The sequence below is a fragment of the Chinchilla lanigera genome, unplaced genomic scaffold, assembly GCF_000276665.1.
Source record: "Chinchilla lanigera isolate Chin_1 unplaced genomic scaffold, ChiLan1.0 scaffold00032, whole genome shotgun sequence".
Lineage (NCBI taxonomy): Eukaryota > Metazoa > Chordata > Mammalia > Rodentia > Chinchillidae > Chinchilla > Chinchilla lanigera.
Genome location: NW_004955433.1, coordinates 21,613,909 through 21,633,951, shown reverse-complemented (window position 1 = coordinate 21,633,951; position 20,043 = coordinate 21,613,909). Strand labels below are relative to the sequence as shown.

Genomic DNA, 20,043 nt, shown 5'->3' with positions numbered 1-20,043 from the left:
AAAGAATCAACAACTGGGATCTCATCTTACTGAAAAGTTTCTGCACATCTAAAGAAATCACCAGCAGAGTCAAAAGAAAACCCACAAACTTGAAGAAGATCTTTAATATAACAAATATTATTACTTTCTCCCCTCATTGTTATCATTTCATCAATACCATTATGCACTTGGCTTTATTCCAAGCATCACACCAACACCTTCACTATTCTGTTCACTTAATTCTTTTTAACACCTGAGGTAGGCATTGTTATTTGCAGTCCCATTTTACAGATGAGAAAATGATGCACAGAATTATTTTGTAACTTGTCCCAAATCAATCAGCAAAATAGAAGTTAGAGCTGAGTTTCAAACCCAGGCACTCACTGTCCCATGCCATTCCCTGCTTTACTGTCACGCTGATTAAAGCACAGAAGTGCTCCCTACGCTACTGGATTTGGAAAGAATGTGATTGGACACACTTTTTTATTCTTGAACTGACTTGAACTTTTAATTATGGGCTTTGTAAATCAAGCACATATTGAATGAGGCAGTTAAAATGCCCTAGGTTTCAGAACAGAGACTTTTCTCTCCAGATGCATTGCTTTCCACAGTGAACTTGCTCTTCAGAGCCAAGATGGGAAGGAAGTTACATGTAGTGAGACACATGTTTTAAAAGCAGCCTTGGAGAATAACCCATGATGTGTTTTGTAAGTTATTTCCATCATTTTGAGATAGAACTATTATTTATCATTCTTTAATTTTGTACTCCAGCTAGGGTTTTTTTTTACTGGGTGGTTTGGCTAATGTGAACAGGTGGTGCAAGTCCTTTAAAGTAATGATTCTACCCAGCACTAAGCTCGATGGGAGAGCACACCACACACACACTTTGGGGGTTACACAGATGTAATAGAGGAATTTTCTTTTGTAATGATAGGATTTTCAGAACGGGGAGACTCTGGCATGCATCCAGCATTTAATGAATGTGTAATGATCTGAACTGACAAAGGTAATATGAATAGAGTTTTAATAAGGCTGTCTAAGATACATGTGCATTTGGGTTCATAAAAGTCCCTGCCTCCACTCTTAGAATATGCTATCATCTCAAATTAGTTTTCAGCTTTACCCAAGATTGGCAGATTGTTCTATTTTTCCAGCATAGGTTCGTGTCAGTTTTCTGATATAGAAATGCTTCTCATAACATATTTCATAGTTTGTGTTCACCTTGGTCAATAATAAGGGGGGTTGCTCAGGTATCCAGAAAACTCTGGTGATCCCACATGTTGTTTATGCTCTAAGGTTCTGTAGAGCATAATTTTAACTAATTAACTAAGAGTATTTCACTACACTGCCCAGGCTACTTAGATCTGTGGTCCAACTTTTATACGTGTGTTGATATTATCCCCAGCTTAGTTTGAAATCTAGTTTCTGGCTCTGTCCTGGCTAAGATCCCTGATTATTATGGGGTGTCTTCTGCAAACAGCCAGCTCTTCTAGGCTTTACTCCCTGTGCCCACTTCTCCACCACCTGCCGTGTCCTTCTTTCCTATGCACGTCGTGTGTGGTTACCATTATCTTTATAAACATTACACTGAGTCATATTATTGTGTAGGTGGTGCTTTGTCATAGTACTTCTTGGATTTCATCTACATTTTCATGGAGATTATATCACCATGGATAAGCTAACTGTCTACACAATCCATCTCCTCTACATTTTCTGTAGGAGACTAACCATACTATTGAGCTACTAGTTTAGCAGCGTATTGCTACTTTTTAAGAAAAATTACTTTATTAACTATTGCAAACAGTTAATGAAAACTCCCATGTTTAGAGCTATTGCAAAACCTAAAAGCAAATACAGTCCTATAATTATCATTTAATAGAGTTTCTTTCTACTAGCTCCTAAAAGTAATTACATATTGAAGTAATCCAAAAGGAGTAATCACATTCCACATTCTATTAATAGCCTACTGAGTTACCAAATTTCTCGGCCGAGACTGTTTTCCATAGAAAACATGAGATAATGGCTTATATCATGCTGAGTAAAAGCATCAAGTTACATTCTCCTTGAGTGTTTACTTCCATTATGCCGTGTAAATAATCACTATTGTGTTTGCCTAAACTCGGCACAAGCATTTGGAGCCTCTAGAAATGTAAGAGGGAAAGCCATTTTAATACACATAAGCCTTTTATTTCATTTTATCTTGTGCCATACTACAGCTCAAGCTTAAAGCCAACTCAGTGGGCAAGGAGAAAGACACTGAATGTGTCTTCAACATTTAAGTCCGTTTCGAGCTCTTAATATCAGAACCGACGCTGCTTGGGCAGATGATGAGCTGGTCCACCCAGCACTTAAGATGTATTTACTTTGGTAATATCAAGCTTGTGGCAGCTCTAAAAATGCAAGAAATGTGTAACAGATATGAAAAGTACAAGAGGGGAGAAAAAACAAAAACAAAAAATCTGAGACTAATCTCTTTTGTCTTTTCACACTTCACTGACTTAAAAACAAAACCAAAAACTTTTAAGAGCCTTTGCTTCACCCGGTTTTCAAAACATTCTCAGGAGGTGACCATGTTATTTATTTTTATTCGAATTTCAAAAGAAGCAAGAATGTGGCACATCAGAATGGTCAGTGACTTTTTTGAGGTCACATTGCCAATAAGTTAAAAAACTAAATTTGGGTGTTTGAAGGGCCCTGCCTGATGTGTGTTACATAAACACAAAGCTCGTGATTTTGTTTTTTACTTCTTTTCAAACGGTCTTTGTTTACCTCGTAGACTGTAACAATCATCTAAAAGGAAAATTCTGTAATTCAGTGTAATTCTGTAAACAGAATTCTGTAATTCTGTAAACAGAAAAGGACAAACTACTTCAATTTCCATTTTAATCACAATCACAATAATTACAGTAAATTATATTTGCAAGAATTTTATAATTTTCTCCTAATGCATAATTAATACATATCCCTTGTAGTAAAATTTAAAAATGCAAACAAGCAGAAATAAGATTTTAAAATAATAAAATAATTCAAAATATATTACCCAGAAATAATCACATATTTTGCATACTGTTTGGTTCTTTTTCATTGCATACATTTCTTTCTCTTAAAAAGTGAAATTGTAAAGTATAGGTCCATCCTTTTTCTACTGACAGAGTGATATGTATTCTTCTGCATCAATATATCAATGTGAATTCTTTCTAATTATCTTCCTAACCTCTGTTACATAGTATCACCTAACTTTTGTGAACAGGTGGTACTGCACATTGTCTCCACACACCTTTACCAGATACATATCGAATTATTTTTGTTAAGTAATCTCCTTGTGTGGAATCAATAGATTAAAAGCCCATAATAAGTAAATATCATACTAATTTATAATACTATTTGCAAAGTAAGGAGGTCTCATTTGCTTGTACTCTAATCAGTGCCTCATAATGGCATTCTCAGTGTGTGTGTGTGTGTGTGTGTGTGTGTTTGTGTCTCTCTCTCTTTGCCTCATTTGGCAATACATATTTTAATTCTTTGCTTACTTTTTATGTTGACAATAATTTTAACATTTACTTTCTTTTTTGGTTTAAAGGCAAAGGTAAGCCACAAAGAAGTACAACTAAGATATTTTATCTCCCACTTTAAAATTTAAAACCATTTCATATGTGTATATAACATATGTGGATGGTATCCCTGCTCTCTCTCACTCTCCCTTATACTTAATTCACATTTGTATACTCCTACTGGGCCTCTACCAATTTGCCATTGGTCAGGCTAGTAGGGATGAGAAGACTTTTCTGCACTGCACCTTTGTGAGGCCCAGACTAGAAGAGGAAGTTGAACAAGGGTCAGGATGGTTTGCGTACCTGTATCCATTCATAATTACTGTACCTGCAATGAGGATCAGTAGGAGCCCCTGAGTCCCAAGTCCTGAGCTCTGACCCCTACTCTGAAGGTACAGAGTTAGGAAGAATTGCTTCCCCCTAGAGACGAAAGAGGAAACTAACATTGTTTTAATCATTGACAAAATGATAAATTAGACATAATAAAATTTTAGAATTCCAATTCATTTCATCACTAGTAAAGCTAGATTTTAACAAATACTCATCTGTTTTTGCTTTATTGTTTTAAATTGGTCATTCATATTTTTTTGCACTTATATGTATATATATTTATATATACTTACGGTTAATTTTGTAAGTTTCTTCATTTCAACGTTGTTAACCTTTGACCTATTATGAGTATTTCATTGATTTGCCCAATGGATCCTTGTGCTTTCAATTTTGACTATGCCATGTCCTTAAGTATAGATGTTATAATTTGTATGAATTTTTCTCCATTTAAAATGATCCTTCTCAAGTTTTTCCATAACCAAATTAATTCACCTGTCTTTTCTCTTTCCTTACATTATTTTTTTCCTCATATCAACTTTTAATCCATGTATATCATATAATATCCACTTTCAGCCATTTCCTGAATATCATTTATGAAATTATCAACCACTTCCAAGTGCTTTATAATACCATCTTTAACACCTTATCCGTTAGATATGATTAAATTTTTTATCCTTCCCATTCTATTTACTCTATGGTTAGTATCATATTTTTCATTAATGATTGCACGCATATCTATGTGAAAATTTCACCAATGCTTTCTCCAAGTAATTTTTATGTTATTACTATTTTATATCCTTTGGTTTCTCTAGATATGGTTTAGAATTATTTTCCAGGTACATAAATATGGTTGTAAATGTTATTTTATTCACCCCAAATGTATACATTTATTCAAGAACTAAAAATTTTAAAACACTTTCCCATTCAGATGTGTTTGACTTTCTGTTGAATCAATTCTCCTTTGTTTTGCTTTGTAGTTGTCTTCATTTTTGTTTTATATATTGCTTACTAAGTTTATGGCTAGTTATTTTATATTTTGGATACTGTTGTGAATGGATATTTTAGTTATACTTTTTGGTTTTTCTAGTTTGAATTGAATATTTTATATGATACGATTTCCTTTCCTTTCCCAGCATGTCAACTGTGGTCCTTTTTTTCCTTTTTAATCTTTACCTTAGAGTTTGAAATAGCACAATTGCAATCAATCCAAGTTCATGTTCAAATAACACCATACTGCTTAATGAATATTCTGAGTACCTTATAATAATAGAATGGTGCTAATTCCTTTCCCCTGATACTTGCATCATCACTATCATTCTTCCGTAAATATATGTACGATTGAACAAAGTAGTTAAATTGAAAAATCCTAATATTGAACCTGGCAACCATAATTTCCAAACCTCTTTTTCTAAACAATCAACACTTGATAAAGTGAAGAGGGAGGAGCAAGGCTTAGAGAATAAATGCTTGGCTCTGCTCTGCATCTCTAAAGGAGGAACAATTTTCGTAGTAAAAGTCGAGTCATTTGCACACAGTTAATCCTGCTATTATTTTATAGAAATTCATCAAGTTCTCTATCACTTCTATTTCATGAGTTGAGCTGGTCTTTTGAGAAGTAAAGGCGCAGAAATACCAAATGCTGAGCTTACAATTGGAATACCTCTCAGGATGCCAAAGCCCCAGGGCTGCTTGCTTGGCAATGGGCTAACTCCACTAAAATTGGAGTTCTTTCAAGCCATATGGTTACTTGCTTATTAGAACATTGTTTTGAGCTGACTGCAGTGGCGTGCCTCTGTAATGTCAGATACTCAAGATGTTAAAGCCGGAAGATTGTTTGAACCCGGGACTTAGGGGCCAGCCTGAGCCACATAATAAAGACTCCATCTCAAAATTTAAAACAAATAAATCAAAGAGCAAATAACATTTTTGCAGTATGAGCAAGGCAGTGAAACATGAAGAGGTCACAGTGGGTTTCTATTATAATAACAGCAACAACACCGTGGACTTTCAGAGAAGCTTTTTTGAAGCTTCACCCTTCACAAGGGTGAAGCATCTTCTATTTTATTTGACCTTCTTCTCCAATGATGTCTCTTTAACACTTAGTGTGGTTTTTACTAAAAACTACCTATTTCTAATTGCCCCATCACAATCTCAGCTTCTTACCTCCCCATTTTCATGGAAAGATAAACTGTCCTCATGAATGCTGTGCCAGGAAGTGTCCTAAGAGTGAAAACTTAGCGGTGATCCACTCATAATCTCTTACATCAGGCAGGATTTTCAAAAGCACACCAAGGAAAATTAGTTATCTTGCACAAGCATACCTAATATTGATAGCTGTTTGTTATTTGCCTTTCTGCTACTGTAACAAAGCACCTGAAGTAGTCAACTTTAAAGAAGCATGAGTTCATTTTGGCTCACATTTTTGGAGGTTTCAGTTTCTGTTTGGCTGGCCTGCTGCTTTGGGGCCTGTGATAAGGCAGCACATCGAGGCTGAGAGCCCGTAGTGGGGTGAAGCTGCTCCCCTCCTGGGGCCCACATAGGGAAAAGAAACAGGAGAGATGAATGTCCTCCAGTCTCCTTCAGAGCACATCCCCCATAACCTGACTGCCTCCTGCTAGGCCCCACATCTCAAAGGTTCACCACTTGCCATAGTGCCAGACTGAGGCTCAATCCCCTATTCCACGGGCTTTGGGAGACACTCATGATCCAAACCAGGGCAAGTGGCTATTATGGAATCACCTGCAGAGGAGCTGTGACTATGTGGTTTGTCTCCAAATAGGTCTGCTTGACTCCACTCTTACCTCCACTTCATTAATATCCATACCTGATAGCATTTCCTTTTCTTTTTAAAATTCTTCTATGACTCTCCTTTTCCTATGAAATGTACTGAAACTTCATAGCTCAGAGAGCAAGGCATTTCGTGGTCTACCCCACATGCACTTGGCTCTAGCATTTCCTTTTTCTCCTTAATTTAAACCTTAAGTTCCAGAGACTTGAAACCTTGCCTGCTTTCCCAGTGTGTCATATCCACAGTTTTGCTCTGCCTGAAATGTGCTCGCCCACGTATTTGTCCCTTCCGTCTGAATGATGATGGCTTTGAGGTAAAGCTTTGCCAGACATCTTGGGCCATCACAAATGCTTTGTCTGTGTTTCAGCAACACTGCATTACCTCTATTATTTTTCTTACTGTGCTTCATTCTAATTATGCATTGCATTCTTTGTCTCCTAATACAGCATGAGCTGGGTGAGGCCAGGATCTCAACACTTAAGCAAAGTAGCCTGGCTCAATACATGAACTAAAAAGTGAAAGAATGATTCAGAGAATGCTTTTCTAATATGTAACATTCTTCAGACTTTTCAGGGATTAGTTAGTACAATGGAAAATGGTTGTATCATGAGGTAAGCTTCAGGCTGAAAGAGACAAATGATTTTTGGTGCAAAAATATTTTGAAAAAGTAAGTGCTTCATCATTCAACCCATTCTATCCATTTATTTATTTATTTATTTTGCCACAAAACTATATGGGATACCTAGGATTTGGAGCCTAAGAGACAGGATCTGCAAATGCAATTATTTGCGAGTATAATCCAAGATGGGTCAAGCTGAAGATCAAATGAGCTCTGATACATTCGGAGACAGTTTGTACTGTTAAAACAACAACCCAACAAGAAAGGGTACATAGAAAGGAGGGTTGGCTGAGTACTATAATCAAGAGAGATTCTCCCAGGATAATCTTTTCGTTTCTTTCTACTTTTTAAAATAATAAATTATGGATATTTCTCTTTGTTATGAGCAGCACTGAAGGACATCCAAATATACTTCTGATTTTTTACTTCTCTAATTTACAGACAGGCAAACAGGTTTTTGTGGGACAGATTTTTCCCTGTTAATTGTTCCAATATGGAAAATGCTCTGTTGGCAGATCAAAATGGCAGATGTCTTTTAATGCCCTGCCATTTTCACTTATGTAAATAATTATGTTCCTTTCCTGCCTGATAGTTATTGCTGTAGTTTTTTTTTTTTTTTTCCATACAGAACACAGTTTGCCTGGTACTCACTTCCTCCTCAATCCAACAAAAAAATCCAACAAATCTTAGAGGATCAGACTTATCTTTCTTTCAAATTCCCTCTGGAAACTAATTTGACTAACTCACTTAAAGTCCCAGTATGTCTGCATCTCACTGAAGTTCTGATTGTTGTACTTATGTTACTCAATTACTTTATGCAGTATATGCTTCTTTTTCTCTACTCTGAGAGACAGAGAGGGAGAAAGAGAGCCTTCTACCAAGGAAAAATTATTTTTAAACAAAAGCCTAGGTAGAATTGAATGCAAAAATGATAAAATGTAACAATGAAAATTCTGTCACTTCCAACACACAGTACACTCTCAAGACATTTCATACACACATCCCTGAATTTCACACATACACAAGACCCTTGTTCTTATCATACATTCTTTATTGCATTTCTCATTTTGCAGTGGCTCACAAAATCACTCTTTTTCTAATACAGTAGTATCTGACTTGTGGATGCAACCGAGAGAATTTTTATGTATCAGAGTTTTGGGTCAGTCTTTCTTCATTAGTATTTTAAGGCTCAAAATATAAAATTTGCTTCATTGTCACCTTAGTTTCATCTCAAAGTATTAGGAAAGTAATAGATTTTGCTTTGCATTTTGCACATTGTTTTGAAGGGTGTTTGTGGTTTTTTTGTGTGTGTTTGTATATGTGTGTGTGTGTGTGTTTCTAGAAATGTTGTGGGAACAGTGATACCAAGTGAGCACCTTTGGTTCCTTGTGGGTCTGTCTTTCACAAAATTATTAGATTTCTAAGTGGTGTTTTTAGGGCTGGGGATTTAGCTTAGTGGCACAGGGCCTGCCTGGCAAGCGCAAGGTCGTGAGTTCAATTTCCGGTACCAGAATAAAACAAAAAACAACAACAACAACAACAAAAAGATAAGTGGTGTTTTTATTTTTTTTTAAGTAGAATGAAATCTCTCTGGCTCTACCCATAGGCTATGATAGAGTCTATGCAACTAACAAAACATGGTGGCAAAATTTAACAAAAAGGAACTAGCTTAATTGACTTGTATCTTAATTACTTTTCTGGTTGCTGAAACAAAATACAGGACACCCAAAGGAAAAGGAAGAAAGGTCTATTTAGCTCATAGTTTGTAGAAGTTTCCGTTGATAGTTGGCTGGATCCACAGCAGGGTAGCACTCAGAGGAACACCTTAGAGGAGAAACAGTTCATGCTGGGCAGAAGACAGCAAAGCGGCAAAGCAGTGAAGTAGTAGGAAGCAAGCAGCAAGTGGGGACAGCAGTTCCATCCCTTACATCCTATCCAGGCTACACCCCCTTAGGGGAGGTAGCACTCACACCCTAGGTGGGCCTTCCTCATTTTCCACACCAACAACTATGCAAAACCAATCAGTGGACTAGTTTAGTAATCACACACCCTTGATCTCAGTATCACACCCTTAATTCCAGCATCACACAGTCTAGATCCAACCACCTCTGAAAAGTCCTACCTGTGACTGCATGAGGCTTCTGGGGGATACCTAGACACAAACCGTAACAACTTTTGATGTTATTATAATTCCAGGATCAGTGTGTAAATAAAACACAGTGAATCTAGAAAAGTCAAATCCTTGTTCTGTTTATATTTTACCTGTTATTATGAAAACTGGCTCATTTTTTCTCAATTTTCTTTCCTACACAATAAGGGAAATTGTATTTCTGCACATACTTTGAAAAATTCTTTGGGATAACATGTGAAAATAACATGGAACAAGATTTATCAGTGTCAGAAGTTTTTGCTAAATTGATTCTAACTCAATCTAAGTAATAATAATGATAAGATGAAAGTATTCATCAAGACAAGTACATGCAATATAGACATAGGCACTGTTGTTCAGGTTGGGTTCACAAGTGAGGGATCAGATAGAATGGAAACTCAAAATTGAACTCCAACCTAATGAGTCAGTAAAATGTGGCTGTGGGAAAAATCCAGATTGATATGAGATATATTAAGAAGAGTAGTGTTCAGCCATTCATCCTGTCAACACAGAAAACACCATTAAATTCTCTAAGACCAGTAAAAAGATGAGTGAAGCAAGGTCCCTGCACTCAAAAGGAGAGGCTCATGTCTGGTGGACGAGATAGATATCCTTGTGAATTCATAATATAGGTTGTGAAATGTTTCTGTGAAATGTGCAATGTACATGGTGACTTGCAGCCATAGAGACAGCCCCCGAGGTGTCCACAAAGGCAAGTAAACAAAGACATACACACAGGCTAAACATTCATCTTCGAGCACTAGTAACATCATAAGTGTACGTGCTACCAACTTAGAAAATCTCTTTTAAAATATTCATTATTTCAGCCCTTCAGTTCAAAGATGCCAAACATTGAAGGCCTTCAAAAATTTAAATTTATTTTTTCAAAATTTATAATTTTAAACCAGTAAAAAAGAAACCTGAATAATCAATTCTTTAAGTGATGTCCTTCATTGTTGCATACTACATATTCTTCTGAAATCACTGCAGCTTAAACCTTCACTGAAAATCTAGAGTCAAATGCACAGAAGTACTTGTATGTTTCACATATAGTGCACCTATGCATACACATATGCACATGTATAGATAATGTATCTGTATATTCTTATCTTTATAGAGCTATTGCCTTATTCCTAGGGAAAGTAGAGTGGGTGAGATGAAGACAATCAAATGATTATTCTGATACTGATGGTGTTCCAGTAGGGGTAGTTTTTTGTTTTGGGGAGTATTTTTTGCAGTAGATGGATCTATTTTGTTTCTGAGGTTTCTACATCAATAGTAGAGTAAGTGGATTTGTCCCAAAAGTCAACAAAATATGTCCCTGGAAGCCAGAGCTGGTCTAGATTTTCCAGTCTGTATTAGTCTAAAGAAAGGACCCTCCAACGAAATGTGGCTCATGGCCTTTAATCTTCGGCTAAAAGGTCTCAGACTGGGTCATGCAGTGCAGACTCTACCCCTTCACAGCAAAGATGCACAGAAGAAAAATAGGGTCAAGGAAAAGTGTCCTAAAAGTTTCAGGGAAGTAGTTGTGGGTGAATGATTCCTTCAGCTTAGATCAAGCCTTCCTACTCCCATCATGAGGACAGTGGTGTATTCTTGCCCTTTGCTACATGCCACCTCTCTTCCAAGTTCTTAAACAAGGCCCATACATCGCCAATTTTGATCTGCTGGCTTTTTTTCCCTAATGCAACCTTGGCACTAGTGCAGTCTAACTGTCAAAGGCAGCTCCTCCATTGTATTTTCACTTTTAGAGTCAAATTTTAAGTTTCCTTTCCTTTGGCTGCATCGTCATCATAACCCCTACACTTGCAGTCGCAAACTGATGCCATGGCGACCATCATTATCCGGCACTTTTGTATTTTGTTATTATAATGAAAAAGTGTACAGGTAAGAGTAGCATGTGATTAAGAGTCCTGGGTTCAGACATGAAAGTCTGCAACCTGAATTATTTTTCCACTAATAGAAATACTACAATTTGTGCATGACATACACTAGTAATTAATGGGACCTTTTTCAAGGTTTTCTCAAAGTGGAAAAAAAATTGGAACTGGTTGCATGTCTTTGTCCAGGGATGAGCACATTTGGTATCAAGATGAAAAACCAAGGTGCTTGAAAAACATTTTCTTATCTCGGGAAACATGTTGCCCAGGACTGAGAAGTGTGAACTAGTTTCTTACCTCTGGATGATGAGCCCTTCTGTGTAGGCAATTGCATTTAAAGCTGTGGTGACATTTCCAAGAATTCACTTTCCTCTCCTTGCCAATACATTTTTCTTCCTCATTAGTCTACTGCTCAAAGCGGATGGCTTCCAGAAAAGAATTAATATTTGCCAGGCCTCTCCAGCAGCCTGGCGCTGTGCTGTATACCTTTATGAATGGAAGTAAATTTAACCCTGAAATGTTAGTGTTTTAGTTTAGAATTACAAATTCAAGGTATTTACTTAATATGTCTAAAGTCAGGCAATGAATATGTGGATGAGTCAAAATGCAAATGCTGTTCCTTTGGACCTCCAGGACTGGATGGTTTGCTTATTAGAGACTTTATACAGTTAGGAAAACAGTCTAAGAACTCACTTGAAGGAAGTTTTTAGATTGATAACAAATTTTCTGGCTCATCTTATTAATCATGGAGTCAATCTTTCACCTCCTTGAAAATGCATCCTCACTGATCCTCTTTCTTTCCTTGGGTCACCCATAAACCTCATGTAAATATCCAAATTAAGGAGACCTTGTCAAAGATAAAGTGACTTGATACTTACCATAATATAGATGAAAATCAAGCTGTAGTTCATCTGAAGATGAAGACTTCTTCCTAGAAGAGAGATTTTATTATTATTAGTTTGTTTCTTTTTCCACTGTGTATCTGAATTTAGTTTTCAGTTGTTTTTGATCATGACTGTTTTATCATCAGTGTTCAGAGTGGATCACAAGAAAGACCACTGCAGGCCATGAGGCCAAGGGCTCAAGAACACCCCCTTCCCAGGCTTTCTCAGTACTGGGAGTTGACACCAGGCCCTTCTGCAGTGACTTGCATCTTCAGGGCTTTTACAGTTTTATTCTGAGTCAGTCTTACTACATCATTGAGTTGCTCAGGCTGGGTTTAAACTTTTGATCTTTCTACCTCAGCCTTCCAGAGGGCTGAGATTACACTGTGTACAACCACATGTGTCTAAGGAATGTTCCTCTTAAAAGAAGCTACTTGGGCAGCTTAGATGAAGAAGGAAATGTTTTATTGACTCAAGGAATGTAAACCATCTAAATGTCAAAACAGACTTTTAGACAAGACTACCACATTCGTCCTTTACCAGGGCCCTAGCCCTGGAGGATCTAACACTGAGTATTAAGCTTTCTAGTGGAAGGTTCCTGGAGTCCTCTAGGAGCACAGCACAGAGGGAGTCCCTGACTGTTTTATGATTTAGTTCCAGTAACAGCCCCATGAGGCACACTTGATATAATCCAGTTTCCTTTCAAAGATAAGTAAGTGAGGCTCCTAGATGGGAAAAGAGTGATTGTACTAACATATCCAATTATTATTTCTAGAAGGACCTTTAGTCTAATTCTTTCCCAGCTCTTGAGTTGATCTTAAAATCTGTATGTGAAACATGTTTGCTAGAAAAGATGTTTTAAAGAAGCTTGTGAGATTCTACTGATATATCTCTCAGAGATTATAAACGGTTCAGTCAGCTGTGCACTCTGATGAGCTTTTATGTCGTCGTTTCAGTGTGTCTGAGAAGACTCAGCTGCTCAGAACATAAAACATCTTGAATTCACATGCTGGTGTCGTGCTCAGGCCCGTGTTTTTCATTAATATGTGAGTTTCCATTACCTTCATGTACGAACCAGCCTGCTGTGATCTAAATACACAGTCGTGTATGGCTGGCTCATTGAAGTTTAGATTTTACACCATGACTGCCTCAAGTCTATAAAAACAAAACTACTCTATTCATATTCCCTTTACCCATGTCACCAGGGTAGCAGAGTAGTATCCAATAGAAATCTAAGTAAATAATCTGGGGATGTCATTTGTATCAGAGTTATATTTGACCAAGCAATTTAATCAATTTTCTTTTCTCCTAAAATATTTAACATTTATTTTTATTTATGAATGGATTAATCACTTTTCAGCTCACTAAACTTGGTGAGGTATTGTTACTTATATTTGATGAAAATCTTATTTAAACACAAAACAATAAACTTACATTTTGAAATATTTTATTGTAATTTGTAAATTTAACTGCGAATATAGGAGAATGGCCTAGTGATTATCTAGAAGAGAAAAGAACAGACAGGAGGACAAATTTTATTGGGTAAGTGTACCCTTTTCTCCAGCAATAAAAGCAAAATATTCCAACCATACAGAACTCAGGAAATATAGAAATGAGGGAGAGCTGTTCTGCCTTATGTTGACTGAGATGCTGGTAGTGATAGGCTGCAAATCTGTCTTTGTAAGGCTTGCCGAAGCCAGTGAAAGTACACACCTTATCTTCTGCAGTATTCAGAATGCCTGCTCATCCTTAAGTGAGACTAAATCTACCATCTACGGTCTCATAGAGAATACATTAGATTTTCCTTGACACCAGGGTATCAAATAGGCCTGTGTTTTTCCTAAAATATATACATTTAATTTTGTATATTTAAGTTCCTGTGTATATTTCCTAAAATATATATATTTTGAGAGTATAAGATGTGGTTTCCTATCACAGGAAAAAATTTATGCTACTGAATCTTTTTAAAGCTGGCCGTTACTGGGCTATGATGTGTGGGTCAAAGCATTCATGATCCTGTGAACTACTACTGCTTCTTTGTTTTTGTTTCTGTTGGTGGTGGTGCTGAGGATGGAAACCAGGGTCTTTGCACTAAGCTATACGCCCAAGTCCTTTCTTATTTTTTATATCAAGACAGGCTCTCACTAGGTCCCAGGCTTGCCCAGGCTGGGCTCAAAATTGTGCTACTCCTGCTTTGCACTCCCAGAATGCTTGGACTACAGACCTGCACTACTAGTCCTGGTTAAATGACTGCTTCTTAATCTACAAGTGGGCAGCTCACATAAGAGCATCTCTGCACGTGTGTGTGTGTGTGTGTGTGTGTGTGTACAGTTTGATAGAGCCTAGTCAAATTTTTACTATTTTATAATATCAGTATTTCTCCTCCAGAAAATATATCCTGGAAAAAATATTTGGGGCTGGTAGACAAACATGAAGATAAGGAAGCATTTTAGGGGCAAATCTTACAAAAGATTGAGAAATACGTGAAAACCAACATCTGTAATTTAGTTAAGCTTTTCCCAGAGTACAGTTCAGCCATTTGTTCAACAAATATTTATTGAACATCTGCTGTATATCTGGCACTGGAGAGCCAGAGATGAATCAGATGAAATCCCCTGCTCTCCAGAAGTTCACAGTCTTAGCAAGGTCAAAGTGGTTATGTCAAGAAATCACAACAGGGGAGTGAGTAGGATACCTATTTCTATAGGAATCCACAGTGGGAAGAGTCACAAAGCAATGGAGGATGAGGTCTAGGGAGGCCTCCTAGCAGAGATAGCTTTGGAATTCAATTTCAAGCTTTGGAAAGTTTTACTCCCATGATAAAAGGAACAGCTTTTGGGGATAAGAAAGCAGTCAGTGAAGACTATGGAAAATCACGGCAAAGTTCTCCATTTTGGGCTGAGTTAATTCACGTGAGAAGAGGCAGGATGTGAGGTCAGCAGGTAAGGTGAAATATAGGGGAAGGAAGTAGTTGGAGGCCCACTGTGTAGACCTGGACTGTGTTATACGAGCAAAGAGAAAACAGACGTGTTTTAAGCAGGAGCGGTCGATGTGTTTAACCAGGGTGGTTGATTATGTTTGGATTTCATAGAAACTTTGCATCTGCTGCAAAGTTTATATCAGATTTCCTCTTTAAAGAAGGAATTTTTTTGAGGCTGGCTCATAACTGGGTCAGTTGTTTAGGCAAGGTTGAAGGTGGAGTTTAGAATTTCTCTTAAAGAGTCACAAATCAAAACTGACAAAATCCTTGCAGTGAAGCCGGAAAAAGCACAAGCATGTAAAAGAAGCTCTTTGGTTTGTTCTCACACTCATGCAAATATTTAATTGTATGGTATGATTACATAGAGTACACAGCTGAAGCTCGCAGGCTCCTGTGGCATTTGATGAAGCAGGTGAACACCCGAGCAGAATACGTTGTGGTTAACTGACCAGGAAGGTGTTCAGTACAGATAAACTGGAAAAGAGCAATTTCTAAGTTTTGTTCCAAAGTGCAGAGCAATTGTTCCGTGGTGCTGTCATGCCAAATGACCATCGCCTCTATAGATACTTACATTAAAGAACAAGTGGGAAGAACTGTAAGAACTGTGGTCATTAACCTTTGCAATGAGAGAGTGCCCTTAAATCCAACCAGCTCAACGCAGCTGTGATTGGAAAGGTCTTGATCTGAAAGCTCACCTTCTCCCTCCTTCTCCCAGATAACACAGCAGGAATCTACGCCCGGCGTGGAGGGTTCAGTCGGCAGAAGCAGGACTTATACCTCCTGCCCATAGTGATCAGTGATGGTGGCATTCCACCCATGAGTAGTACCAACACCCTCACCATCAAAGTCTGCGGCTGCGATGTGAATGGCGTGCTGCTGTCCTGTAATGCTGAGGCTTACATCCTGAATGCTGGTCTGAGCACGGGCGCGCTCATCGCCATCCTCGCCTGCATCGTCATTCTCCTGGGTAATGACCTCTTTTGCCACCTAGCATAGCCAGATGTGCCTCCTTGAATCATGTATTTCTCAGTTACGGGGTGGTTACCAGGATCGCGCACTGCACTATGGACATGGTTTAAAATAAATAAAAGTAGGGATTTCCTGCTCCCGTGATTCTATAGCGCAGCAGGCATAGCGTGCAGTTTAACAAGCATCAAGTGGAGGGAAGGAAAGGTTAGGATGCGCGTTTTGCCAGACATCGCAGAAGTACACGGTGGAGGATGTCATCGGGGGGCTGGAAAGGCATCCAAGAAATAGTTTGCAGATGAGGAATCAAGCAGAGAGCTGGTGTATGAGGAAAGGTTCTGCCTCATAAGGGAAAGGAGAAGGGTTAGCAAGCAGCAGAAAGAATAATCGCAACACTAAATTTAGATAGTGTGGGCAGGACTCAGGGAACTGGATGAACGTTAGCTGGATGATACTAGGCCGTGACCGTCCCTGTCTTTAGCATCTACAATATCCATGTGCATGCCTCGGTTCATGCGGATCCCTAGATTTTCCCACACTGGCCAGCCGAATTAGGTTCCTCTCTTTTGCACTTCAGTCTACCCATGATCCACTCTGTATAAACACCACATGTAGATGCTAAGAAATCCTCCCTCTGCAGGTCCTCAGGAAGATTCAATCATCTGTCCCAGCTTCTCAGAACAGTGATTGACAAAAGTTACTATTCAAACCCAAATATGAGGGGCTTGGGGTTTAGTTCAGCGGCACAGGGCCTGCCTGGCAAGCGTGAGGTCGTAAGTTCGATTCCCGGTACCTGAAAACAAAACTAAACAAAACAAAAAAAATATGTTTGACACCAAATATGTTTTTTTAAAAAAAATTAATTGTTTTCATTTTTCTTTAAAAAATTAAAAGAACAAACAAAACAACAATGAAGAAAAAATCAAAACAGCACAAAAACAACAAAAATGATATGTGACCTCAAAACAAAATGATAGGAATTAACAATAGTTGCTACATTACATACTGTTATCTTCAGTGAACCAAGATATTTAATTCTTTACTGAATGAATGACGGGACTGACTCCTTAGGAAGAGCCATTGAGCTTAGTTCAAAAATTAGTGGTGAAGTATCATCTGGAGAATGGGCTCTATGTTCAGCCCTGAGACATTAAAAAACATCTTAAACAAGATTTCTGTGCTGGATGAGGCCAAAGTCTATCAAGGAAGGTATGCAAGAACACATAAACACAGGTACCTGGTAAGTGCTATAATAGAGGAACGAACAAAGGACAGTGGCTGCATAGAGCAAAAAGTAAATGATACTGCCTGAGGAGGTTCAGAGACCTCTTCTTGGAAGATATAACAATTGTCAGAGACAGAAAGAGTTTCCTAGCCGGTGAAAGGGGCTGGGCTGGATGGGTATGCCAAGTACAGTGATCAAAAGATGAGGTGCCCTGAGGAATGCATACTGGGGTTGACACATGTGTAAACCATATGACGGATGTTACAAAGCTGATGAGAACAGGTGGGTGTGTAAAAGAACAGCCTGTCTTGTAGTTTGTCTGGTGTCAAGGTAGGAAGCCAGGAAACATTTCCATAATGAAAGATAAGAAAGAGTCACCCAAGCAAACATAAGAAAGAGTGAAATATTTCCACAATGAAAGATAAGAAAGAGTCACCAAGCAGAAAGGAATGATGGGTATAGGGGATGAAGGTGCTGCCATGAACAAAGCACAGAGCTCTGGGACCCCATGAAGACCAGGGCAAGGGCTGTCCCCCACTCCTGCATCTCATAGTGGGAATTCTTGGTTCCCTTTCCAAAGGCAGCCACAAACATTTCCTTCCATCGGACTGTGTGTGAGGGAATCTTCTTGGTAGGGTTTGAGGAGGATGGAGGGGACTGATATAGAACTAAGCAGTGTCTGAGCTCTCCTTATAAATTACTCCACTCATCCTCCTAGACCATCCACCTTGATCCAGAAAGGCTATTGGACTGTGTCTTTATCTAGGGGTTCAATTTTTCAAATTTCATATAAATAGAAAATTATTCTTCCAGGGATTTTTGTAAATGTCCTCTCTACCCGCATGTATGGTAAGGTTTCTTATTGTTATAGAGCAGAGCTCATGCTTCTCCCAAGACCTCCAGGAAGGATGTAGTTTTCAGTCCTATAAGAAGGTAGGTCCTGAGTTCACTCAAGGTCCTCATTCTTCAATGTGAGAAAGGAAGCCAGCTTCCTTTGCAGAAGCAAATAACAGCATTAGACCCCTTTGAGAAACTTCAGGTCAACATATTTAGAATCTTTCTATTTCTTCGGAAGATGACTTCCAAATGGCATTGGGATTCATTTGGGAAAATTTTAAAATAGTTCCAGTCTGCCAAGTTACCACGTATAGTGTTTACATGGCAGCATTTTACACAAAGAGAGACAGGTGGGGGTCAGTTCTGCGTGTCTCCGGGGACTCCAGGCAGGGCTCTCATTTCCTGTGATGCACTCAGTTTCTGAAACATTGGCACACTTCATGGTTTACAGATCGCTGAGCTCCTCTGGGAAAAGAATCCAGGGAGACTGGGCTTCACCTATACTTATTTTCTTTCTCTTTCCTTGTAGTCATTGTAGTTTTGTTTGTGACCTTGAGAAGGCAAAAGAAGGAACCACTCATTGTTTTTGAGGAAGAAGATGTCCGTGAGAACATCATCACCTATGATGATGAAGGGGGTGGTGAGGAAGACACAGAAGCCTTTGATATCGCCACCCTCCAGAACCCTGATGGTATCAATGGATTTATTCCCCGCAAAGACATCAAACCTGAGTACCAGTACATGCCTAGACCTGGGCTCAGGCCAGCACCCAACAGCGTGGATGTGGACGACTTCATCAACACTAGGATACAGGAGGCAGATAATGACCCCACCGCCCCGCCCTATGACTCCATCCAAATCTATGGCTACGAGGGCAGGGGCTCAGTGGCTGGGTCCCTGAGCTCCTTAGAGTCTGCCACCACAGATTCAGACTTGGACTATGACTATCTACAGAACTGGGGACCTCGTTTTAAGAAATTAGCAGACTTGTATGGTTCCAAAGACACTTTTGATGATGATTCTTAACAATAAAGTTACAAATTTGGCCTTAAAGAACTGTGTCTGGCGTTCTCAAGAATCTAGAAGATGTGTAAACAGGTATTTTTTTAAATCAAGGAAAGGCTCATTTAAAACAAGCAAAGTTTTACAGAAAGGATACATTTAATAAAACTGCAAGGACATCAAAGTGGTAAATACTGTGAAGTACCTTTTCCCACAAAAAGGCAAACATTGAAGTTGTTTAGCAACTTCACTAGAGAAAAACCACTCGGCATTCAAAATATTTAAGTGAAGGAGAATTCTAACGGTGAACTCACAATGAAGGGAAATTGTTTATGTGTTACGAACATCTAAGTCTTTCTTCTTCCTTTTTTTTTTAATTTGTCAAAGAAGCTTCCACAAAATTAGAGAGGACAACAGTTTTGAGCTGTAATTTCGCCTTAAACTATGGACACTCTATATGTAGTGCATTTTTAAACTTGAAATATATAATATTCAGCCAGCTTAAACCCATACAATGTATGTACAATACAATGTACAATTATGTCTCTTGAGCATCAATCTTGTTACTGCTGATTCTTGTAAATCTTTTTGCTTCTACTTTCATCTTAAACTAATACGTGCCAGATATAACTGTCTTGTTTCAGTGAGAAGCGCCCTATTTCTATGTCATTTTTAATGTATCTATTTGTACAATTTTAAAGTTCTTATTTTAGTATACATACAAATATCAGTATTCTGACATGTAAGAAAATGTTACGGCATCACACTTATATTTTATGAACATTGTACTGTTGCTTTAATATGAGCTTCAATATAAGAAGCAATCTTTGAAATAAAAAGGATTCTTTTTTAA

The 20,043-nt window shown here is 38.2% G+C and overlaps 1 protein-coding gene across 3 annotated transcripts in view; it reads left to right on the top strand.

The window, feature by feature from the left end:
- The window catches only part of Cdh11 (cadherin 11, type 2, OB-cadherin (osteoblast)), a 157,060-nt gene extending 137,017 nt beyond the window's left edge, over nucleotides 1-20,043 (top strand). For all 3 annotated transcript variants that reach the window (XM_005388459.2, XM_013516243.1, XM_005388460.2), the window contains 2 exons: nucleotides 15,876-16,127; nucleotides 18,718-20,043. In XM_005388459.2, coding sequence (XP_005388516.1) covers nucleotides 15,876-16,127; nucleotides 18,718-19,214 — 749 coding nt within the window. In that variant the 3' untranslated portion in view covers nucleotides 19,215-20,043. The remainder of the gene's footprint in view (nucleotides 1-15,875; nucleotides 16,128-18,717) is intronic.